Consider the following 25,810-nt stretch of genomic DNA (forward strand, 5'->3'; position numbering starts at 1 on the left):
ATGTCTGTGCTCGTGGACATTTGTGAGCAGAAACACTTATTATTAAATTATGCACTTACACTCAGAGTTAGAAATGAAATATTTGTATTAGAGGGGAGTATAACAAACTATAAATGAAGCTAATTTGCACATTTTATTCTGCTTTTCTCATCAAAAAATGATAATGCAAGAAAAATATCCAAATATTAACAGAAAAAAGTGAAACCAAACTCTCCCATATTTTATATCCCTCCCCTCTTTTTCCTTTTTTCCAGATCCTCCACACGTGACACACGGGCAGCATGGTGGCACGGTTAGCACTGTTGCCTCACAGCAAGAAGGTCCTGAGTTCAATTCCACCATCAGGCCAGGGTCTTTCTGTGTGGAGTTTGCATGTTCTGCCTGGTTTCCTCCTGTTGTCCAAAAGACATGCAGTTAGTGGGAATGGGTTAACTGAAAAATCTGAATTGCCCATCGGTGTGAGTGAATGTGAGTACGAATGTTTAGCCCTGTGACAGACTAGCGACCTGTCCAGAGCATACCCTGCCTCTCGCCCTAAGATAGCTCCCATAGGCTCCAGTGACCCTGAAAAGGAAAAGCGCAAGTGAATGGGTGGATAGATACACATATACACTTGTGCTGACAATTCAAGAAACATTTGGAATATTTTATGTCCCTCCCCTCTTTTTCATTTTTTCCAGGTCCTTGTAGTACTTCGTGGTCTTAGGAGCTTGAAAGAGGATGACTAGACTTCTTTACGTTGTTTGAATACACAGGAAACAGACATTAGCAATAGAAAAACAGGATGACAAACATAACAGCCTTTACTTATGTAGCAGGTTTGTCAGAGAAACTCGAGAGAATTTTCTCCAAGAACAACATCCCAGTGCACTTCAGACTCAGCCACACCCTCAGACAACAACTGGTTCATCCCAAGGACAAAACTCCACGACACGGGGTATGCCGTGCAGTGAGGAATGCTTGGACTTCTACATTGACTGTAGAAACCAGAGAGCCACTCCCTATAAACGCATGGCACAACATAGAAGAGCCTCCTCGACAGGGCAAGACTCAGACTTGCATCTGCAGGACAAAAGTCACACCTTCAGATGGTTTGAAAATCAGCCCAAATAATCACCCCTCCACCCCTGTGCTTTATGGTTAGCATGACGTGTTTGGTCTCGCCTGTGCAAAGGACATTTTACCAGAAGTCTTGTGGTTTGCTCAGATGTGGCTTTGCATACATACATACTGTATTCTTTATAGACAGAATAGGCTTTTAACATGCTGACTGAGGCCTGTAGAGTCTGAGATGTGGCTCCTGGGGTGAATTTTGTTCCAGGAAGATTATGGCTTTGTGTTAACACACCTGAATGCTCCCCTTCAGAGGTGACAGTCTGCTTTAAAGTAGATGCTCACACTTACTAACGCTCAACTAACCAAATGCATTTGATTACCAGCACCTGGAAGCAACTGACCAGGGGAGCCACCATAGGGGTGGGGAGGCACTGGCCTCCCCTGACAAGACTGCCTTATGTTGGTAATAACTTTAATAAATGTAAGCACATGAGAGAGTAAGACACCCTACAATGAACTTGTCATGGGGTTAGTGTTTCACAGGACTGCAGAGAGCCCTGTGAAAATGTTCTCTTTGCTGTTCATCATCTGCTTTTTAAATGAATAGTTTATTAAATATGAATGTTCACTTGTTCTCTTTTAAATTTAAAGACAGGTGGGTTGTGAAGCAGTTGTTTTGGGCTGTAATTTGTGACCCACCAACTGAAATGAGTTTGACAGCCCTGCCCTAATCCAGAGTGAAATGCAAAATGAGCTGTTAGTATGTATCTAGGTGTGATTTAAAGAGCGTTGCCCTCTCAGAATCAATCCAGACTGATTTAAATAGATCTCAGTGAAGTTGGCTTAGTGCAGGTCAGCGTGTGTAGAAGATCACATGCTCCCTGATGCATACCTGAACCGCAGAAGGTGTTTGAGTGTATTACTGGTGACAAATTGTCCTCATGGCTCATGTGAGTAATGAGGACTCATTATTTGCGAGAGTCACAAGATGAGAGCGTCCAGTACCGGCTGCTCGGGTCTGCTGCTGGCTCAACATGTTCTCATCCAACAGCTCAGCTCGACAGATTAGCCAGAGAGGGGTTGCTGTCGAGTTACTACCCTGGACCTAAATGAGAAGAAGATACTCAAGTATTAGTGTTTTTGTGAACTGCAAAAGCCCCAAATCACTTTGTGTGAACCAAAACCTCGGTGATTTAAGCTAATGTAGTGAATCAACCCCTCTTCTGACAAGACTTTAAATGGTTTTCAGCTCATTAGACACAAATTGCAGACCCTGTTTAATCTTTTGTTGAATGCATACACCTTTGATTTTCATGCATTTCCTCTGAATTATTGCTTCATGGTTATGAGGGAAAATAACCATGAAAATAAAAGGAGCTTTTATTTTGAGTGTGTGTTTGAAACACTGAGAGATGTTAGTGTCTTTGAGATTCTTAATTTGTCAGCTTTGTGTAGACACCTCAGGACTTTGTAGGTGTTTGGATATAAAGCTCACTCTGATCTGCTGATGTCTCTGTGTCTCTCCAGCAAAAGGTGATCTGATAGGGCTTCAGGATGTAAAACAATGCATCTCAAAGGTTGTGGCTCGAGAAGCAAAGAGAGCAGTATTTCCCAATGTTTCCAACATAAATAGGTCCTCATCTGAGTGGACAGAGGCTCTTCTTGGATTTTAACTGTCTCATGAATTCTGAAAAGCTGAGCAGATTTTAGTAAACTTCTGTATGTGTAACTCAACACTTGAAACCTCATGTGTGTCACAGTCCTCTTGTCCTCCTGTGGCAATCTGCATCTCTTTCCTCTCTCTGTGTGAGAGTGAGTGTGGGTTTGTCTCTTAACCTGCTTGTGTGTTTCAGAGATGGCGTTTGTTCCCATGGTTACTCTGGCTACACACCTGGAAGCTGTTTCGTATCATCCACAATCATCCAACTGTCTGCAATCCAGTGATTACCTGCCTGCTCTTTAAGGCTGAAGAGTCCCCTCCGTCGATGCCAGGTCGATGTGTAGTTCGGCTCTGCTGTGGACGTTTCCTCATCTCTGCCAGCCCGTGTGGTGAAACGAGAAAAGAAAAGCTGCGGACGAAATACCTCTCAAGATGACTCTATCTTCAATAAGCCTGTTAAACCTTTATTCTGGTGTCCTGCATTTTGAGTCCAGATCCTTCAAAAAGTGATTGTCTTGCAATTCTACAAAAAATGCAAACTAGAAACGGGAATGGACCCAACACTTGTACTTTCAAAGAAAATAATACACCATCAGACTTCTTTGTCTTAAACTGTGGTTTACCGGCTCCACATTTCCTTCATTCAACCTTGTGTGCACTTGATTCATACTTGTATAACATATAGTTATGTTGGATGACCCATCTGCTTTCACACGTAAATTACAGTGTGACACATAAAAGAATTTAAAATAAGCCACCATGATCTTGAACCTCTGTTGTACTGCGATGTTACATGATACTGGAGGAGGAGGGAGGTGGCAGTGGAGGACTGCCACCTCCCTGTTTCTGGATTTCTGTTTTTATTTCATACTTTATCATTTTTGTAGGATTATAAAACAACCACGAGTCTGGAAAGACCAGAGTTACGTGTCAAGAACACTGTTTTTAATTTTTTTTATGCAGCGTGTCATGAATGCTGAATGGTGTTTATATTTTTATGGTCGTGCGTGTGATCTGAAGATTCATGTGTAGTTCTGAACTGTGAGGGTTTGCCTCACAAGAGGTTAAAGTATTTTGAAAACAAGGTTTTATGTTTAAAGCTTTGAGAAGACTGAGAAAAGTTCTAAGAAATGTTTCATAGCAACTGAGAAAAACTGTAAGAAAATACAAATCTCAAATGATGAAACGGAGTAAGCGGTGAAATTAAATCTTCTCTCTGCTGCTTGCCACAGCAGGTCGTCTGTCTCCATCCCACTCCGTCCTCAGTATCCTGTCACGCCAACCCTCTGCATGTCCTTCACTACATCCATGAATCTTCTCTTTGGTCTTCTTTTCTTCCTCCTGCCTGGCAGCTCCATCTCCATCCCATTATCCCTCCCTGTGCTAAATTAAATAGTAAAATATCACCATGTGGGGTAAGTGGCTGGTCAAAACAAATTATATCACACAAAAGGTCTCAGCTTTACCAACATTTTGATCCAACGCTCATCTTCTAGCCAAAGAATCGGGAGCATCAAAGATGACTTGCACCAAAGCCTCCGGGTTTATTCACAGGAGAGATGGCACCATCTACTGAGCAGAGACGGCTGCTGCAGATACTGTGTGTGTCCACCAGCTTTATCTGTGAGATTTCCATTCATTGTTTTATGTCCAATCACGTCCAACTAATCTGTCAGCGTAGCTGTGTGTGGGCAACACTGATTCACAGCCTTTATAGTTAAAAATAGTTTTCTTTTGCTTCATTTCTGATGATTATTGCAACATCGAGAGTAAGAGACTGTGGTCATTGTGTGGTCACTGTGGTGGGTTTGATAGTTTGTGTTATTTAAATATGCAAACCAATACTTGTAATGCACTTACATAAGAGAAATATGCAAAATGAAGTGAAGTGGGAGTCGTTGTATTATACAAGCCAAGTCGCAGTGAAGTTTAATGTTTCGGCTGCTGGCACAAAAAGCGTGTGGTATCAATTGTATGACAGAAGTGAGGCAAGCATACAACATGTGAGGCCTTTTAAATGAAGTTTTACATTTTTTGTAAATAGCAGGCCTGGAGTCATCCGGCGTCTCTGCCTGTTAGAGAGTATGAGTCAAGCCCTGAAGCAACATTAACAGACAGGGAGGAACAAAACCCTCATATTCATGATGTGTCAGTGGAAATGAAAACAGCTCAACTGTGACAGCAAATTCAGAAACAAACTAAGCCTGCTCAGTAAAAACATTTATCACACAGGGTGTGCACGAGAGTTAAACTTAGTACCTGAACTCAGAAACAGCAGATAAGAAAACAGCTTTTCACGATTTTCCTTATGGAAGTAATGAACACGATGTATTGAGATAAACAATTTGTCTATTATTATGCTGTTTGATGATTAAAGTCAGTTGACCCATCATAGCAGGCTGGAGACCAACAATGATAGGAATTAGGAACCCCAGAGTCTAGATGGTGGTAATGAAGATGAAGGGGGGAATGATAGAAAAGCAGTGAGATTTACAGTAGACAGAATAGCGGCTGATTGGCTCACAGACGGTGGGCAAGAAAAAGACTGGAGTAGAGTAATGATTGAGTTTGCAAGCGTGGGAAAGTGGAAGTGATGAAGACAAGCAGCTCGAACACCCAGGAAAGCAGGCGGATGACTGATTACAGCTCTTCCTTATTGAACTTACGCATAAGCTTCATTTAGATTCATGCTTGTATATGTTTATGTTAAGAATACATATTCTTGCTCAAGGTGGCATGCTGTGACTTTTACAGAAACGCAAACAGAGACGACCTCAACCCCCTCCAAAAAGAGAACATCTTATAGAGTTGAGAAATACTATTACTTATATAGATGTCATCTAAATATTTGTTATTAGGTGACAATGAAGAGTGATGGAGGAATTTTTAGAAGCACTCCTTTAATAAAAGTAGCAATGAAACCACCTTACTACACATAAATCTGCATTATGTGCAAATTGCACTTAAAGTATCAAGAGTATTCTGCAGAACATTGTTCCCCATCAGTGTTATATGGATTACTGCTGTAGGTGTTAAAGGTTGAGCTGAATTTAAATGCTTCATATACTGTTTAATAATGCATTATATTCTATAAAATCATATATTTGCCCGGGCTGCTTTGTGAAGACCACTTATCTTTAAAAACAGGTTTTAATGAGCTCAGAAAAATATACCTACACCTTGTTTAATGACAAAAGAATTACTGATGAATTAAAAAGTTTGTCCACTATCTAACACTGACTGTCAATACGTACAGGAGGATTAAAATCTTAATTAAAAATGAAGGTGCTGTGTTGACAAAACAGCTGGTTAAACTGTCTGTCAATCAAATGATTTCTCATAAATACTAACCTGAAAGTGCGGAGCCTACATCTCTGACTTTTCTAAATCACACGTTGGTCAAGGTGGTTCATATGAGGAAACTTATCTGTGAAGTTGATAAGTCACAGTCATTTACTTCTGTTCCCACACGGCCACTGATGGAAACTGATCTCAGAGCAGTGAAACCAGAGCAGTAGTTTGTCTAGCACATTGGTCCCCCATTGGTTTCACATCAAACCTGCTGGGTTCTTAGCTTGACAGGGTCCAGCTGTTGTTTACAGGACACACACATGTCCATGAAATCAAAGGAAGCTAAAGATTCCAGTGGCCCCATAAAGCAGAGTTAAGCCTGCTTCCAGAAACAATAGCCAACTGCTGCCACAAGATGGCAGTAATTTTAAGGATGGATGCAAAATGACAGAATGTTTTATAACAACACAGTTTGAAATGAAAGCAGAAAGACTGATTTGACCTTGGAAAAAATTCTTTAATATCTATTTTTAGATTTCACCAGACAGGCAGTGCTTATTTTGAAAAAAATGTCAATAGTTCTAGTTTATCTGTTATATTTAGCCTGCAGTTTACTTTCTTTATCCATACTAAGAACTGTAAGTGTTAGCTTCAACATTAGTTAATGATTTTGGATTTTTCAGCCAGCTATGTTGCTACTTTTCTGCAAGCTGTCAGGTCTGTTTAGCTAACAGTATTATCTGTTAGCTAAACAGGTTATCTGTTTAACCTGATTTTAGCTAATGATTACAGCAAAGGTTTAATCTATAATTGTAGTTGTTACAACTGCTCACCCCAATAACTGTATAGCATAATATTTTAGCTATTAACATCTACCCTTTTGTTAGATATTGTAACTGCAAGCTATTCAGCTAATGCTGCACTAATTTATGACTTTTTTCTTGTTTGGCTAACTGTTTTGCCTATTTGATGTCAACCGCTAACCATAGTTTTACTTAAAAATGATCAACTTTCTTTGTTCAGTTCAATCAGTATGTTTAACTAACAATTTATTGTTTATACATACTGTAGGCTAACACCGTCAGCGGTCAGCTATACTCGAGGTATAACTTCAGTTGTTTTTTGTTAATTTTATCAAGCTATTTTACTTTTTTATCCATACTGTAAGCTAACAGATTCAGCTGCTTATGCATACTACAGAGACTTTCTGACTTTCTGTAATCATTAGTATTAGCTATTGATTTCAGTTGTTGGTCATCATTTTAATGATTTATTTCAACTTTTTATTTTTTTATTTTTTATTTTTGGTCAATTAATCATATTTAAGTCATTTATGTATTTGCTTTAAACTGTTCTAAAAAGGACAAACAAAAACCATCAAAGGTGACGGTACAGTCAGCTTATTTTAGCTTGTGTGCAGGCAAGAAAAAATGGTGTTGTAGTCCACACCTGTTGTGGAGTGCAAATGTGGTCATTAAATTTATTTTTATTACAAAAACAAACTAAAAAAAGCACAAGGAGGCTGAATTGAGGACAAAAATATATTCAATATACTGCTAATACAGCTGTTTGCAAACATCTGCACATGAAGCATGCTAATGCAGAGCTAGCAGAGAACCAGGAGCGAGTGTATGCTGACCCTAGGCCTGCAGCCAGATCCTGATCTTCAGCAGATAACAAAGACAGGTTTACAGCACTGTAACCTCCATTTCTACCTGTGCATGTTTCTACTCAAGAAACACATTGCATGAACACTTTGAAGTCTCTTTGAGCTGGTTTGCAACATTACTTTGTGTTGTCAGCTCTAAGTTCAAACGCTAAAAGAAAGGTCATAGGTGTGTCATCAGCATATTCATTTGCGTCAGTGTGTGGGACGCTAGTCTGAGGTTTATACTGGCAACTGTTAAATATGTGACAATAAATTTTAGGACATGTCACAATGTACCAGAAAATAATGCAGTGAGCTGTGTAACAAATTACTTTCTTCAGGGAGTAATTAAGTAATGTGTGATACATTGCTTTTTCTTTTTTTTTTTAAAATAATAGCCCCAACACTGCTTTTAATTCAATGATAACTTTTCTGCTGAAAGACATTAATCTCCTTTTAAGTCTGCCTGAGATGATTATCCTGCAGTGCACTGAGTATTGCAGTACTCGGTATACAGAAGTAATACATCATTAACTACTATGATATTTTCTACTTATGTTCAACCAAGCCTTAAAGTCAGGTTTAGGGTTATCCAAGTTAGGCAGTTTACAAAAAGGAGGGTTAGCGTCATGTTAAGCCATGAAATTCAAATGAAATGGTAGTTGATAAGCTGCAGGCTGAGGTAATATCACTCGGCGCATAGCTGAAATGTCTTTTTGTTTATTTAAAAGGTTATTGTACTGTGTGATGTGGAGTATTTCCACATATTTGGGGACAACCTTATTCATCTTAGACTGGAGAGTTATTTCAAGTTTTGCAGGCTTTTGTAGATAATTATACATGCATTATCTATGAGTGACTCCACACTCGTGTCAGATTGTATTACTCACACCCCAAGTGCAGGCTGTTAAATCTACTGTACACCTATTCAACTTCAAAATGCTGGGCAGGGTTGGAGAAGAGAAGTGCTGGACTCATCTCACTGGCGAATTGTTTCTTTTTTTAAAACACACACACACTTGAATTAGAGCATTTTAGAGTGTTGGGTCAGGCACAGTGCAGGGTCCCTGGAGCTGTTTAGCAGCTAAGTGGCCATAATGCATTTAGTGTAAAGTGACTGGGATTGGGGGGGCTTAGCCACAGCTCTCCGTCTCATTCTTAGAAAGTGCTCAGAGGTGCTAATACCGTCCAGATTTATGCCGCTCATTCACAAGCAGCTCGACTTCTGCGACAAACAGCCGTTCTCAGTCTGAGAAGCTGTCCAACAATTTCTTTTTTTTTCTTACATGATTTATACCTGTCTCTTTGTCTCCCTTCCCCCTCTCTTTGCAGTCTCCTGTCCTTCTTTATTCACTCCACCTGTCTCACTTCCACCTTTCCTTCACATTTTGATTTCCAACCTCACTCTAAGCATTGCAGAGACTTAAATCTCGGGTTTCCATCTCACTCTAATGTCTCTCGACGGCGCCTTACGAAACCAGCCACCCCTCAAAGTTGCTACTCGCCCTACATTTCTTGAATACACACTTGTCTACAGTGAATGAGCAGAGGAAGAGACTGCAGTGCTTCACTATACAGGGTGTTGATGTCTGGAGATCCCACTCACTCTTAAGTGTGTGTGTGTGTGTGTGTATCTGATTTGCGAGTCACAGGTTCTTCATATGTGTACAGTTAATACATGAAAGCTAAGCCCGAGCATGCGTGTGCAACCTAACACTTAGAATAAACCTGTGTTCTGTTTGTTGTATGTGCAACAGTGCCTGTTTGCATGCTCGAAGAGGCTGTACACACACAAAAGTCGGTGCGTATATATGTGTGTGTGCTACAATCACGCACAGCTTATGTAACGCCCAGGCATGTTATAACTTCACTGCGCCTGCTGTGTGTGTAGGTGCCTGTGTTTATGTGTGTGCCCAGTTGTGTGTAGCTATGGAAGCGTGCCCGCTCGCCTGTGTGTACATGTGCGTGTGAGTGCGCCAGACAGACTGCAATGCCGCAACCAGCCAGCCAGCCAGCTCTGTATCATCACTGACCATGCTCGCCATCTGTGCCTGTAAGCTATAGAAACGGCGTGCCGCACTGCTACACAGCAACGCCATTAGTGTCTTAGGAAACTATGCCTCTGTGCTTTCATCACGTTCCGTGTTGTGCTGTATTCCTCAGGGTATATGCTCCTGCAAACATCTCCCACAGTGTATGTGTGTGTTTGTGCAGGGAGGCCCACAGTGTATATGGGTCACTCTCTCAGGAGCCATAATCCCATGTTTGGACCAACTTACTCACTGGGGTTTCACTCCTTCTGTTTGGCCAAGCTGATGGCAACAAGCATAATGACCTCACCACACCACTCGGTCATTGGCCTGCAGACCTCGGGCCTCTCAGCCAATAACAGATGGCTCTGGTGACGTATAGCCTCCAGTGGCTGTCCTGATTGGCTGAGGAGGCGGGACAAAGGGGCACTGTGCTTTTTAGAGCGCCTCTGATTTGCTTAGAGGGTGAAAGAAGAATGGAAGAAGGGAAGGGAGAGAAAGCATGAGAATTTGGGAGTTGGTGTTTTTTTCTGTGTGGCTCCTGTTGAAACTACACTCAACCTGTGGCTTACATGGATCACAGTGCAGCTGTGCAACACATGGGAACACATGCATATACATAAATAGCACACATGCAGCTAACGAAGCGTACTAAATCTGCTTTAGAAACTATGAGCTGAAGCTGGTGACCTGACATTTTGATCTTTATTAAATCTGATAATGCCATGGCAGTGATTTTTTTTCTTCACTGTCCACTAAAAGAAAGTCTAACCTTTAGTTTGACAAGCCACAGCCCATTTTTCTGCATTAATGTTTATAGCCAAATGTAAACGATAAATAAATAAATAAATAAATAAAGGCAGGAGGAGAGAAAGGTTTCAGTCCCGTCCTGCGTGCCTGTATAGAGTCGCAGACATACCCACATAGCAGCTCTATTGGACGCAGCAGCCTTGCTCTCCGAACAGCTGTTCTGTGTTTTCCCACACTGTGATTGGCCACGATGCGCCGTCAATCAAATTTACTTTGACGTGCGGCCTCGCCCCTACTCGCCTTACGCGGCATCCTATTGGCTACTGTACGCGTTCGTGTTCCGCGATTGGTCGGACGGGCTGGTTGTCAAGGCTTTGGGGCTTCATTCACCATTTTGCGACTGTAGTGTAGAATGTACAGGGCAGTAGTTTTTCCTCCTTTTAAGTTGCTTTGCCGGAGAAACATGAACGGCCGCTAACTGGCAGCTGCGGACGACTGGACACCCTGCCCTATTTTACCCAGCAAACTCATCAGAGAAACACACCGGGGTACTATACATGAGCTCTGGTGAGTACAGGCTGCCTACAAATCTTCTCCTGCAGCACTGCAGTGGGGCTTGTTGTGCGTTTGCTAACGTTGTTCATGTTTACCACAAACAGTATTAGCAGAGGAGCTGATCAGCACAGTTTGCGATATCTGGGTGGCCTGCGAAGAGACCGGAATGGGTGTCTTCTGCGAGAAAAAAAAACAGGGAGCGGTGCGGCTTAGGCATAGTGAGCCTGAAACTTTTCCACGAGAAAATAGAACGCCATAACAGCCGTTGGACTTTCCAGAAACAGCGCTTATTTACGAAAAACCTCGAAAACTCCTCGCTTGTCATGCTTTCTTCCTGTTTTTTATTAAATCAGCGTGGCCATTTGGATTGATATGTGGTTTTAAAGCGCTTGTAGAGGCCTTTTTTTTCTCCCCTTGGGCTAGTTTGTGGCAACACACTGACACTAACCCCCCTCAAACCACCCCATGTAACACGGCTGCAATTATGCTAATAACGACGAGGGTGAATACTAAATTATCCTGGCAGCTTCAGCTATATTTTCACATGGTTGTCACTTTCGGATGGGCCAAACAAGCGACTTTGTGTAGCTGTTTGTCGCTTTAAGGTCGTGTAAGCTGGCAGATATGGGCCATATATGGTGGCATTAAGGGTCAGTATGCCCGTTAAACCGGTTATTTCCCGGTTACGGTGAGTAGAGGATTTCCAAGAGGCCTTGTGTGTTTAGTTGAGGCCTGGTCGGTGCACGCCACGGCCTGCAGTGTTTGGAGTAAAACTGGTAGTAATCGCGGTACTACGAGGGCTTGACACGGCACTATCCAGCTAAAGCAGAGGTGACATCACCGCTTGTTGTTTGCATTTTGTGCTCTGGGGCCTTGTCTTGGTAAAGTTAACAGCTGTTATCTGCTCGGGTTTATGATTATGCATATATTGACCTGCCCTATCGTCATTACAGCTCTGTAGTAAGCCTGTTATGAACTTGAAAAAAACTTTTAGATATCTGTCCACTAAATGTGGATTAGAAACGCACTTAGAAGAGACTGAAAGTTCACTCTGTCTATATTGTCATAGATATTACATTTTTGTATGCACACTTACTAGGAGTGTACTTGAGGTGCCACAATAACCTCAGTATTTAAGAAAATGAACATGTCAGTAATGCATGCATTGTAATATGGTAAATAATAGGTGAATTATTCTATTTTATATTATTTTTAGTATTACAGACTCTCATGCCCATCTCCATTCATAGGTATTTTGGTTTTCATTAATTTGCGAGAAAAGTCAATGTATAGTAAACAAAATTATAGATGCATTTGTCTGATAGCATTGCTTCTTATTTTAGTATTGGCCTACCCTGCCCAAATAACTTTGTAGACGTGCTGTGCAATGTAAGAACACTATCGGATATCATTTATTACAATGCGGGTTAATTAAATCTGGTTACGAGAGCCAAAATATCTGTAAGAGTTCACCTCTTGACACTATAAACACTAAGTGTGACCATAAACATCCTGTAGGGCATACAGTTTTGTATGTATGGGGAATATATGTCCTAGAAGGGTCACAAAAACCATGATTTTGAAAATTAAATATCAATAATGTGTAGTTCTTTTTTAACCAGTATAATCCAAAGCTGCAGGTGTCTTCTATCATATTATGCTTATACATATGACCTGCCCTGTTGTTATTGTAGTTTTGTAGTGATCCTGATATGAACTTTAATCATAGGCTCTGCATATAAGAAAACTAAAGGATATTACACATTGAAGACATCTCTAAAAGGTCACAGCTTGACATTAGAGATCCTTGCCACATATTGTAGTGAGGTTTATGGCAGTGTTGGCATAAATGTTATTGAGGACATAACGTTTTGTGTGCACAAGGAATATATGTACTAGACAAGTCATGATAACCATGATTGTATTGTAAACACCTGCATTTTCAAACTCTCTCATAACCTCCATGCACTTCTAGTTTCATTAAAATATATTTTAACTACTTGCAGGATATCTATTTCAGTGTATAAAATGCCTAGAAAAAAAAATGAAAAATGGTTCAGTGTAACACAGATTAATTTCCTTTCCTATACTTGGACCCATGGTGCTTTTACATGAACTGGCATGCATACACCCCTCCTCAAGACTCTTTCCAAGCTAGGACAACCTTGTTTGGGGTAATTTCTGATAAGACTGGGAATGTTTTATATCGATTAAAGTAAAGTAAAAATCACCCTATGATTCAGTTCATGCGTGATTTCATAATGATTTTGGCACAGTTATGGTAGAAAAGTGGCTTACACTTGAACAGACGCCTATTCAGACTAAATGATCCGTCAGTCATGTTTTTCTCTTTCTCTCGTATGACTTATATCAGCTCCATGGGGCCTACAGTGGGTATTCACAACAGCTCAAATGCTATTCTGCAAGTAAATTACGACTGAACTTGTTACCCCGCTCTTTATGTGCGTCTGATGATTACATGAATGTGAAACATTAAAGCCACAGACCTACTTTACCTCCCATATGGACTCCCTTGCACCATATTTCACTGAGGTTACTGTGTGTTGTGTCAGTTTGCCTTTAAGCTCTTATTGTACGGCCCATGACTCTGACACCAGCTGTTGTACACAGTGCACTACTGAGTAAACACATGTAGCATACCTCTATCGTGACCAAGTAAGGCCAGCTGCCAAATTATTTTATGGTGTCTGCTGTACAGTTGTCTGTCCTAAATAGGGATTTACATAGAGGCCAGTGATGGCTATGAGCTCTCAACCTCTCCGTGTGCACTATCAGCTATCAGCACATAGATGTTTGCTTTGTGTGATGTGTGTGTATATGTGCGTGTGGCCTTGAGACAGGCGGCACTCATCTCTGAAAATGGATTTCTCTCCAGCCGATATGATGTGTCAGATATTAAAAGGACCTGAATGAATGCAAGCCTTCACAGACAAACAGGAAGGCAGCAAAAGGGAACAGAGACGAGCAGACAGAGAGACCGAGACTAGTGGGAGGACGAATGTAGAAACAGGGACAGGCAGGCAGACATGTAAGTTAACAGCCAAACTGTCACTGACAAGTAGACATGCCTAGTGGTTGGTTGATAGACATCATAACAGAACATTTTGACAGTGACCATCACAGCTGGAGTGAGGAATTACATGACAGAGTATATAAGGGCTGTGTTGACACTCCCTCTTATATACATGTTTCTGTATCTATGAAGACTTCACTTCCCAAAGAGATAAGCTAGAGACCACAGCAGCTACAGCCTGAGGCTAGTCCAGCGCACACCAGCCACACAGCAAACAAACCAGCTAAGTGATCACAGCTAAATCAATCTGTTTTACTTTCTAAACGTGAGTCTGAGCTGTGGATGAGGCTGGTGCAGAATAAGAGATAATCTGAATGACTCTGGCACGGCTAAGAGCGCTGCTGAATGACTCTGGTGTGGAATAGCAATTATTGTGAACAACTCTGTGTTTCTGGATGACTGCGGCACAAAAACGAGTATAGAGACTAAGTGGAAGGAGAGGAAGGAAAACGGGGGAGATGAGAGGTAAAAAAAAACCAAACAAACAAAAATCGATATTGTGGAAAGAGCGAATGCAGGCAAGGAGGATAAGAAAGAAAGCATAGCAAAGAGAGAGGGAGGAATAAAGTAACGGGAAGTTAGGTAATGGTCTTCCACAGGAAATGGAGTTAGTTGTAGGGGCGGATTGCTCTGCTTTGAAATACATAGATAAAGGTCGCCACTGAGAAAGAGAGAGAGAGCGAGAGAGAGAGAGAGAGAGAGAGAGAGAGAGAGAGAAAGGGAGGGTTTCAGTATGTGAGCAAAGAAGGAATTCCCCCGCCTCTACTGCCCGGGCCAAGAAGTAGTGTGTGCGTGAGTGTGTGAGAGAGGATTGCATGCAGAAAGGCTTGTCTGGGCAAATTGCAGAATGCTCCTCACTATTTCCATGCTGCGCTGTAAGCCTACATTGTGTTTATCCTACAATATGGCCTCCTGTTTTCAATATGTACCTGGTATGGCTGTAGGTCTTGTGTAATGTGAGTAGAAACTGTTATGTAATGAATTAATGTGTAATGAATTTGTAGATGAGTCATGTTCATTACTACTCTAATACGATGGTGCATCATTTAGCGGGGAATACATTTCTTTGAATTATAATTTAACTGTTTGTTACAATTTTTTTTTTAATATCGTTGCTGTGTTTTTGTTTTTGAATATTTGCCGTTTTTAGAATGTTTTCAGAAATTACTTTGAGTTGTGTTTCTGTCTGAGTGTCTTTGCTGCACAGGAAACCCACACTCACCTGTTCTTCTCCTCTTTTCAGAGTCTCTGGAATAAGGTGGGCAAGTGCCGAAGTCGCGCAACGAACACGAGACAGGATGAGAGTGAGAGGGCCTGGCAGAGAAAGAAAATAGAGTGAAAGGAAAGGAGGAGGAAATAACGCTGCAGCGCAAGAGAGGAACGTCAAGGAGAATCTCTGGGATAAATAAATAAAAGAGTTGTTTTGAGAAAAAGGAACTAGATGAAAAGATGAAGCCAATAAAAAAGCGCTCCCCTCCCTCCACCCGGGCTAAAGGAGGAAAGCGGCGAGGAGCGGGGGATACCTTGGAAGGAGGAGAGAAGAGAGACTCAGATGAGAACAGAGACAGAAGCAGATCTCCGCAAAACCGAACTCCCTCCTCCTCGTTATCTTCTAACTCACATTCAGAGTCTCCACAGGCGGACGCATCCAGAGCGCGGGACTCTTCAGATGGGGAGGGGAGGTCTGCTGCCAGCAGCGGTGGTGGCAGCAGCCACTGTGACAGCAGCGGCAGCAGTTGTAGTAACAGTAGCACACCAAGCGCCAACAACAGTCCAAACCCCGCCTCCAGCCGGAAAACAGCCACCTTCAAGGCCCGCGTCCCCAAAAAGAAGTACACCTCCGAACACTGCTCATCTAATACTGCTGGTAACTATAGCAACCCTGCATCCAGCACGCCCCCTCCTTTTTCTCTGAGCCAGGAGTCAGCGGGTCCAGGAATCGACATCAGCGTCTCGCATTCTGACGGAAACGGTCAGAGTAGGAGCTTGATGGATGACTTCCACAGTCGTACCACCAGCAGGGAGGGGTCTCAGGACTCCCCAGGACCGCCAACCCTGTCGCTTGGAGGGGAAAAACCCAGAGGAGGTGAAGGAGTGACAGATGCAGAGCAGGTGTCCCCAAGCCCGCTGCCCCGCTGCTCCTCAACAGACACAGCCAGCGAGCACTCGGCTGACCTGGAGGTAGTTGGTGACACACCCCCTCAGATGTCGACACACAGAACGTCTAGTCTCCCTGACGCACTGTCCGATGCTCTGGCCAAAGGCCTGAAGAATCAGCGGATCCTCGCCCGCCAGCTCAGGAGAAGAAGTGATGAGGAGGGAGGAAGTGACAGGAGGCACGACTTGGTATTCCGGGCTGGCGTGGTCCGTAACGTCAGTGGTGAATATGGAAGCCTGGAGGTTCAGCTGAACGGGGAGAAGACGTTATGCCGCTATCCTTACCGACATGAGAGCCCCCCAGGGGTGGTGGACATTATCCTAGATGCCCCACCTCCTGGTGTGCATCCAGTACCTATAGGCACCCGTGTCTGTGTACCATTTGGGAACGACGAGGGCAGCGAGAGCCAATGGCAATGGTACCAAGAAGGTGTGGTGACACAGGTAGACCCACACCCTGCGGTGGCTAACCGCTACCGTGTCCTGCTGTCTGAAGAAAGGCCTCACTCTCTAGATGATGAAGAAAACAACAGGGGTGCTACCCAGGCAGTATGGGTCTCCAGACAAACACTCCGGCTTCTGGTGCCACCCTGGGACTTGGATTTGCCTTCTGCTGGTGGACATGAAGTAGAAGAGGGGGTAAGAGACAAGGAGAGAGATCGGGAGGAAAGGGAAGAGATGGATGTGGAGGTGAGACGTTTGAGTCGACAAATGACCCCGAGCATGGGATCAATGTTAGGGAGAGGAATGCCCTACCCAGGAATGGTTCCCGTTTCCTCCACATCGGGCCACAGCATCACCTCGCCCGTTACTCCGACTTCAGTCCTCAGCCTGGCTCCTGGGCGAGAGAGGGAAATCGAGAAGGACTTGGAGTGGGAGTCACAGAGAAACCATGGAAGAGAGAGGGAAAGAGAGCGAGAAAGGGAAAACAGTGTCAAGCAGCAGCAGCAGCATCACCCATATATGCCCCTCACCCCTGAAGAAGACATGGAAGTGTCCGGCATCAACATGGTCCAAGTGGGGCAGATTATATCTGGGGGCAAGCCTATGGCAGTTCCCCAACATCGTCACATTGTTTCTAAGACCCCGTCTGGCTACCTCAACCCCCATCCCCACTTGTCTGTGGTGCGAGGCATCGGGATTCCCCCTGCTCACATGACCTTGAATCCCCACCCCTCTCCTTCACCTGTCCTGTTAGGCCTTGACCCAGCAGCTGCAGCTGCAGCAGCCGCAGCAGCTGGAGCTGTCATTACCACCCCTCAGCTCCATCCTCTCCCTCCCATCACCTCTTCCACTACATCCTCCTCCAGAGTGGATAAGACATCAGGGGGAGGTTCTGCCAGCAGTGGAGCAGGTGGTGGATCCGGATCAGGTTCGACATCCTCCTCCTCGTCACGTTCCCGGACTCCGCTGACAGCTGCCCAGCAAAAATACAAGAAGGGAGACGTGGTGTGCACGCCGACAGGTATCCGAAAGAAGTTCAACGGGAAGCAGTGGAGGAGACTGTGCTCTCGGGAGGGCTGCTCCAAAGAGTCCCAGCGGCGAGGGTACTGCTCCAGACACCTCTCCATGAGGACCAAGGAGATGGAAGCCAGTGGAGGGGGCCGGGATCGGGGCGGCGCCAGCAGCACAGGGACCCTAACACCATCTGACCTCCGACTCAGCGGTGGGAGAGCCAGTTCAGAGTTTGACTGGGATGAGACATCACGGGAGAGCAGTGAGGCCAGCAGCCGTGGAGGAGACTCTCGCCCCCGCCTCGTCCTTCCCTCGCTGCTCCCCCAGGACCTTTCTCGCTTCGACTTCGATGAATGTGAGGCGGCAACTATGCTCGTCTCTCTCGGGGGCTCTCGTTCTGGCACGCCTTCATTCTCCCCCATCTCCAACCAGTCACCCTTCTCACCCACGCCATCCCCATCACCCTCTCCGCTCTTCGGTTTCCGCCCTGCCAATTTCAGCCCCATCAATGCTACTGCCTCACTTACCCCACGCCGCCCCCGACAGCTAAGCGGCACTAAGATGGGTACGCCAGGCGCAGAGAGAGAGCGCCATCTGTCAGGGATTGTGCCCACTTTTCAGACCAACCTGACTTTTACAGTCCCGATGAGCCCCAGCAAGAGGAAGTTCGACTCCCACCCACCCCCACCGCTACCTGCTGTCCAGGACTACCAGACCAAACCTGAACAACAGCAGCTGGTGGGTGTTGGGGTGGTGGGAGACCCACCCATGGGCCATAGCCCTGCTGCCTTCAGAGTGCTCTCCCCCCAGAGTCAGCCCACAACACCTTCCTCACTTTCCTTCTCTCGTCCTCGTAGCGCCACCAGCAGGCCACCATCCTCTGCCGCCTCCACGCCTCCACCCATGTTAGTCTCTCCAACTCCTCCTTCACCACTTCCCCAGGAGCCGTCCCCACGCCGCATCGTGCCCCTCCGGGACTCCCCAGTCATTGTACGCAACCCAGATGTCCCCTTGGCCAAATTCTCCGATGGCCCGTCGGGAAAGAGAGAGAGAAGCAGGTCGAGGGAGCACAGCCAGCACACAGCTCCCCCAGGCCTGCAGGCCCCCGTCCCCATCAACGGGGCAGCCACCAACGGGGCAGTTCTCCTCCGCAATTCCACATCCACGCTCGTCCTGGTCACATCCAGCTCGGTAAGGACGTCATTCTTTTTTTGTAATATATGACTATGTACTGCATAGGGTCATAGGTTTGTATTTTATATCTCTAATATTTTAATTATGTCTTTATTAGCTCATATTATAGAACATTTATAGGTGTTAGGGCAACAGAAATAAAGTGAGAAAGCTTTCTTAAATAACATACAACTGGTGTGACCACCATTTTCCTTCCAAAGAGTGATTGTCAAGCTAAAAAGAGCTCACATCCCAAACCCCACAGTTTTTATCAGTTTACAATGAAAAGGATCCGAGCTGTATTTTAGTAAAATAAATATAAGAAACCTTTGTTTGAGTGTTTTACTTATAATGATTCATTCAGCTTGTTTTCACTCCATATTTCTTACACCAGTTTGGCCCCAGTGGGGCTTAGTCTAGTCCTTCCTTCTCTTGAATTAATAAAATGTTACTTGCCTTGTGGTTTTCAAATTGCTGAAAACAAAAGATCAAACAAAATACATTTAAAAGTGAGCAACAATACCTCTTTCCATGACAGTTACTCAAGAAAATCCTGAAACCTTGAACACTTTAATGTAGCGACTTGTCATTTACTTTCTGCCAAATTTTGAACCACATCACTGTGTAGAAGGAAGCAAACATCCAACCGTGAGCATTAATGGTGACCACTCTGCTAAGCTGCCATGTTTGCCATCTGAGCACTTCTTCTGACTGGCCGGTGTGCTTCAGTTGGAAGAAAACATCAATGTTTGTGATTTTTTTTTTTGAGTAACTACGTCACAGGGCTGTAGACTTAATTGAATTTTAATTTAGAGTAAAATTTTGGTTTCTCACAGTAATAAAAACAAGACAATCGAGACAAAACACTTATTGTCCCACAATCTATTTTGCTGCAATGTTCTCCAGCCCATCGTTTTCCTTTACTTTTTCCTGTCCGTGACAGTCCAGAGTCACTCTCCAATAGACTGCAGGAGGTTTAGTTCATATGTATTTATTATTTATTTAGTTTTTAGTTAGTTTTTTGGTAAGTGAGGATCCCTAATGGCTTATGATTTCCAGAAAGAGATTTTCACATGTATTTTTGCCATTTTGCCTCTGTCAGTGAGAGGGTGGCTGTGGCTACAATGTAGCTGCCATCACCAGTGTGTGAATGTGTGTGTGAATGGGTGGATGACTGGTTGTGTAAAGCGCTTTGGGGTCCTTAGGGACTCGTAAAAAGCGCTATAAAAATACAGGCCATTTACCATTTACTTTGTTACCACAAACGTTTAATGTCATTATATTGAATAAAAGGCGTGTGACTTCTTGACAACTCATACCAAAGCGATCTAGATGGACAAGTGAAACTATAGGCCAAAGACAAAATAAGTAATTTCGAGGTGATCTGTCTCTTTAAAACAGCAACAATTTATGCAGGTCGATGTTTGTTTTAAAGATATGACTGGTAGACTGGTTTGCGTGCATTCCCAGACTGACTTCATGACGTTGACGTCAAGTCTCTGTTGGGGCCTGCTTGTTCCAAAGGTTGTTCTAACTAAAGAATAAATTTGGGACCAATCAGGTGCCTCTGATGATATTCGTGATGAATAAGAATCTCACCCTCTAAAATAGCCTACAATTGTGCATGGGACTGCACATCATTATCACCTAAACCTTGTACATTTTGTATTTTGAGCTGTGACACCCAGAGTTGGGGTAAGGAATCCATTAAAATGAGATTAAACAGTTTTGAAACCATTTCGCACCTGGAAATGGCGTTACCAGCTGCAGGATGTTTTGAATAATCCGAGTTTCCTTAAAATACTATAAATATTTTTTTTGATGTCTCTTCCCCAGTCCTTGACTCCAGCCACAGGGGGCCACGCTTCCCTCTCCAGCCCCTCCACTCCTGGGTCCATGTCTTCTTCATCAAGCTCTGTGTTCTCCTCGTCTGGTTCCGGAGGCAGGGAGAGGGAGAGGAAACCCGAAGGGCATCAAGACGCCAGTGGTGGGGCGCTGCCACAGCCGGTAGCCTGTCATCCCACACCAACAGCCCTGCTGCCCCTCATACTACCAGCAGAGTCGCCTCACCCTGCTCCACGCAAGCAAATCATCATGGGACGCCCAGGGACCGGTAAGAAACGAGGGGGAGGGGGAATGGGAGATCATTTCTTTGTGGTCTGAACCTCTGTTCTGTCAGATTTAGAGTCAGCTGAGCCACACAGCCTAAACTGTGAAGAGATGTGCAGCTTGTGTCTTATGCACTCTGGCCCAGTACCTCTCACTTTCAGTATCTCTCTAGGATTACAGCTGTGTCATCAATGCTTTGGCTATGACTCATGTACACTTTACTATTGTTCCCTTGCTTTCAGATGGCTTTTTGTTTGTTTGTTTTTTTCTCTTTGTTTCTGTTTTCAGAAAGTTTATAAGAATTTTTCCACTGCTTTGGGCTTCGCAGAGGACTGGTATCTTCTTAGAAATGCTAGAATTTCACTTTTAAAATATTACACAGGCTACAACACGGAAAAGCAATTCCATTAATGTGAAATATACTCTTAGCAAAGAAGTGGAAGAGTCACAGATGAATAAAATACAGATGAAGTGGTTGTTTGTGTTTATTCAGAAGCATTTTCGACCCAAACTTTAGTTCATTTTAGGTCACACATGCAGTTTTTGTTGTAGACTAAGGATATCGTACAGTACAGGGCTTTAAATTTGAATTTTAAAAAAGAATGCCTCCTTTAATTACTTCCCACAGGGGGAATTTATACACTTTGGGGACAGGATACTACATTGTTCTGTTCTTACCTCAGTCTGTGTTGTCGTTCTTCACAGAGTAAATCATTGCCATTCATCATTTCTACTGTCCGTGTGTTTTATGGCTTTCTTTTCCTCTTGCCTCCATGGCTGCGCTGGTAGTTTTCTGGCTTAGCTCGCTCTTAATGGCCATGCATTCATTACTGGTTCTGCTCAACATTATTATATCTCTGCAACTGTGTGTTAGAATGTCCCACTTTATATGTGCAGGAATTGTTTAAATCATATGCAACACCCACAATCCCACCCTGACATTCCAGCGGTGATATATTTATTTTCCTTTTGGTTATCAATGTTGTCTTAAATTGTACCATCGGGAGAGCCTTTAAAATACCAGCTGTGCTGTAGTTGTGTGAAGATGCCGTTTTGCATGAGGGAGAAAGGAAAGAGAGATTGAGTGCTTGTCCATAATTGGTAAACATAATGAGGTCTGTAAGCTGATACTTATAAGAAAGAAGAATAGCTTAGAAAACTGCTTTCTAATGAGGCTTCTATATCAAGCAGGGTTCAGAAGTAGTGAACTCCATGGTTCTCTAAAGGTTGTAGGCCTGTTATAAATCACTCTTACTAAAGTCTAATAAGACGTGGATAACTCCGGTTCTCAATTGAGACAGATTGTGTCACTAATTATATTCCATTTAAGAGTCAACAGTACCTCACAGATTATCCATTATAGGGCAGATTTGCTAATGACAGAGAAAGTGCAAAACCCCCAATGACTGTTGGGATTTACAAAAGAGGTGCAGTGAAAAGTTAGCAATATTTGTAGGGGTAATTTTATACTCAATGAGGTGTTCAGTGCTCGAAATGGTTGCAGTAGTTGCCACTATGAGTGTTTTTGAAATTTCAGGAGAATCAGGGATATTTTCCATCCTTGTCCTTCCTCACATGGAGTGAATAGTCTGTTTCAAACACATTTGCATTACTGGAACTACGCCTTGTGGTTTAGGTGAAGGAGCTGCCTGCAGAGAGCACGCAGGAGGGAGTGCACATGACACCCACTCTTTAGTAATGAATGCACTGGACAATTATCTGCTCTATTCTCACATCAGCACAATCTGACATCGCACAGATGTTGTATTGGGGAGCTGGCAGGTTGAAGACTGGCAAATGCCCGATCTGCATGTGTCAGACTTTTGCATTCTCACGTGGATTTCTGTTGGGTGATGTGAAGAATTCAGGGCTGCACTGCATGTGTGAAAACAGCTAATTTATTTGGAATAAGTGCGTAATCGCTGATCAAGTCTGAGTGTGTACCTTGGCTATCCACTGGCAGTAAATTTAGTCTTTAAAGTAAGGGCGCAGTTGAAAGTACCAAGTAGAAAGCTTCACTTGAGTTGTTAGCAGATTACTCGAACCTTCATCAAGCGTGCTCTTGGTGGATTATGCTGGTGATTACTGAAATGAATCAGCTCTTCCTGTGTTCATAAATCGCCCGCCTCAACTTTCCCCTTCCTCTGGACCTTATTTGTGATTTTAGCTGCACACTAATGTGCACTCTGTAAGCTGGATTTATAGTACTATGTTAAATCTGTGGTTTAAAATCTATGCTACAGCCTACAGTGTAGCTTGATCTCCACAGAAATGTAACTACAGGTTACAGCGACATGGATCTCACAAACTGTGACAGGTCTGTTCAGTAATAATATGCAGCGCGAATGCATTTTATTTTCTTAGGGTTTTAGTTTTAGCTATCTTGCTCAGTAGGCTGTAGATGTTAGTTTTTTGCCAGTGTAGACATATACACAGAATATGTGTAGACTCTGTTTGTTCTGAATCCTTTTCTCCTTCCTGTGATTCAGTAATAGTAACTGTTGTTAAAGATTTATTAGCTCCAAGCCCATCATGAACGGCTCGCTTTCACTCCTGATGGCAGAGCAATGCAGACACACCAGGGTGCACCAAATATAAATGCAAACAGTACTGCACTACTACTACAAATTAGTATTGCAATATTCTAACTGTTGTTATCCATGTGCACTAAAGATGGGGACGTAACAATTCTGAAGCTAAGACCAAAACCTCAGTAAAATATTTTGCATTATCCATTGTTCCCTGACCCAAAGCAGAGCTGGTTGCCTGACGAAAGCTGTAATGTTCATGCAGTGAGGGAAATATAAACACATCAGAATGACTGAGTTTATTCTTTGTTTAAGAGCTAATTATGATCAAGTGATGTGGACTGTGGTAAAAAATGATTCTCTATTTTTTGTTGTTGCTTGTGTAATAACCAGAGTTGCTTACAGTTTTGTATATTTTTATTAGTTACATTGTTTAAAAATGTTTTGTTTCTATTTAGTTTTATTTAATTTTTGCTAGTTTCAGTTTTGGTGATTATTATAATTAGGGGCAGATTTAAAGAGTCCAGAATAGCTGGGTGATAGGTTACAGTCATGCAGTGAGAGGACTCTAGTTGTGTTGGCAAATGTAACCGTGCTGACAAAGACTAAAACGATAAAACTGGGGAAAATTTGCCGAGAATTTTATTTTATTTTCAGTAGTTTTGTTTTCTTTCTTTTCTTTCTTTTTTTTTCAAAATCTAATTCCTATCTTTATTTCAGTTAAGTAAAAGGGTTTTTTTTCACAGCAACTTTTAGATTACTGTGTTTAGTTCACTATTATAACCTTGGTTTGAACTAAGTTGTAGTTTTTGCAACACACCTACTAGGCAGCTAGGAAGAAACCAGAGCACCAGCACTGATCCAACAGAAATTGTTTATAACACATGAGACAGAAAGTAAAATTAATATCATTTTCTAATTTCACTCGACTGTGACTCTTCTACCAGAAGCTGAGACCAGTTTAAATGAATCTTCTCACCCAGTCAGGTGGTGGGATGTAAGAAAATTGGCTAGCGAGAAATGTAGGTGCTTGGGTTCATCATCTACTTTGTGCTTGTTTCCATGCCAACTTTGTGATATTACAGCCTGGGCAAGCTCAGAAATGTTACTTTGAATATATGAATGACGAAGATTGTTTCCATTTAAAATGCCTGATTTCTCATTTTGTGTCATTTTGATGCAGCACTTTGTAAATCTGAAAACTGAAAGTGGAGGATATTGGCAATTTATAGGTTGGTTGGTTTCACGGTTGATAGTGAGATGATGTAGAAGCAGAATATTTTGCACAGGCAGTCACGTAGACGAGGATAAACATAGACATAGCTGCAGATTAGTTTAAGGCAGGGGTTCTTTAAGTTTTAACGACTGAATGAAGGGAGCCATGATACGAATGAAGGCTACAGAGGATAAATGCACACATCAGACAAAATAACGCTAAAAGCTGACATTTATTTATTAAACATGAAGATAACAGAAAGCTTCATGAGAACCTGCTGACAGAGAGAGTAAGAGATTGCCTGTATACCACATGAACATGTTATTTTTAATCATTAGTTTTATTGGGATTAGTATTAATATGCTTAAATGATTGGAGAAGTTCAACACATCAACATAGCGTCTCTTACCTGTGGCCATTTCCTCCTGGCCAGAGTTTTCTTAAAGCCCGTCTCCATCTCTGTCTCTGACATGTCAAGGGTGGATTGCATGCGATCTTAGCTTGGACTTGTTGATGGTGGAGAAGGTTTTGTTTTATTTATATGTCAAACAGAGAGGCCACTCTCTTTGTATGCTTGTTTAAGTGCAGAGTGTCGACACTCGGAGTCCGTCAGTGCTACGTAGAGCTTTGTTCAAGGGGCAGTGTCAAAAATATGTGCATTAGCTGGTAATGTTGGGTGCTTTTATTCATGTCTTTGTTCCTAAGTAAACAGCAGTTCTGATATATGTATAAAGAACGTCTTTGTCATAAAGTAAAAGTGTATTAACAGCAAAAATTGCGCAGTAGAGCCACTGTCTGTGGTTCTTTCTCTTCATCGTGAACTTTGCTTACATTTCCTTTCCTCTTTAAACAATTAATTAGCATTTGATCCACGTGTGATGTCATCCCCATCAGGCTATGTGTTTTTGGCTTTTTGGTATCTGTAGCCTTTGCATTAATTGTACTGGTTTTATCGTGTGTGCAAATAAAATGAACCTTGAATTTGGTGCACCCACAGGTCAGTAAAATATTACTGAGGGCCACCAAAAAAAATTTGTTCTTCTAGTGGGCACTTGAAAGTGGCTACAGAAGCAAGTTAGTCCCCACAG

The 25,810-nt window shown here is 42.9% G+C and overlaps 1 protein-coding gene across 6 annotated transcripts in view; it reads left to right on the forward strand.

Moving 5' to 3' along the window:
- cica (capicua transcriptional repressor a) overlaps positions 1 to 25,810 on the forward strand; it is a 62,479-nt gene that overhangs the window by 308 nt on the left and 36,361 nt on the right. For 3 of the 6 annotated variants that reach the window (XM_026155874.1, XM_026155879.1, XM_026155878.1), the window contains exons 1-3: positions 10,792 to 11,002; positions 15,328 to 18,887; positions 20,706 to 20,982. In XM_026155874.1, coding sequence (XP_026011659.1) covers positions 15,534 to 18,887; positions 20,706 to 20,982 — 3,631 coding nt within the window. In that variant the 5' untranslated portion in view covers positions 10,792 to 11,002; positions 15,328 to 15,533. Of the gene's footprint in view, positions 1 to 2,909; positions 4,132 to 4,212; positions 4,340 to 10,791; positions 11,003 to 13,048; positions 15,041 to 15,327; positions 18,888 to 20,705; positions 20,983 to 25,810 lie in introns of those variants that run through there. The other 3 variants (XM_026155875.1, XM_026155876.1, XM_026155877.1) reach the window with 3 other exon arrangements.

This window comes from Astatotilapia calliptera, chromosome 22 (genome assembly GCF_900246225.1).
Source record: "Astatotilapia calliptera chromosome 22, fAstCal1.2, whole genome shotgun sequence".
In the NCBI taxonomy this organism is placed as follows: Eukaryota; Metazoa; Chordata; class Actinopteri; order Cichliformes; family Cichlidae; genus Astatotilapia; species Astatotilapia calliptera.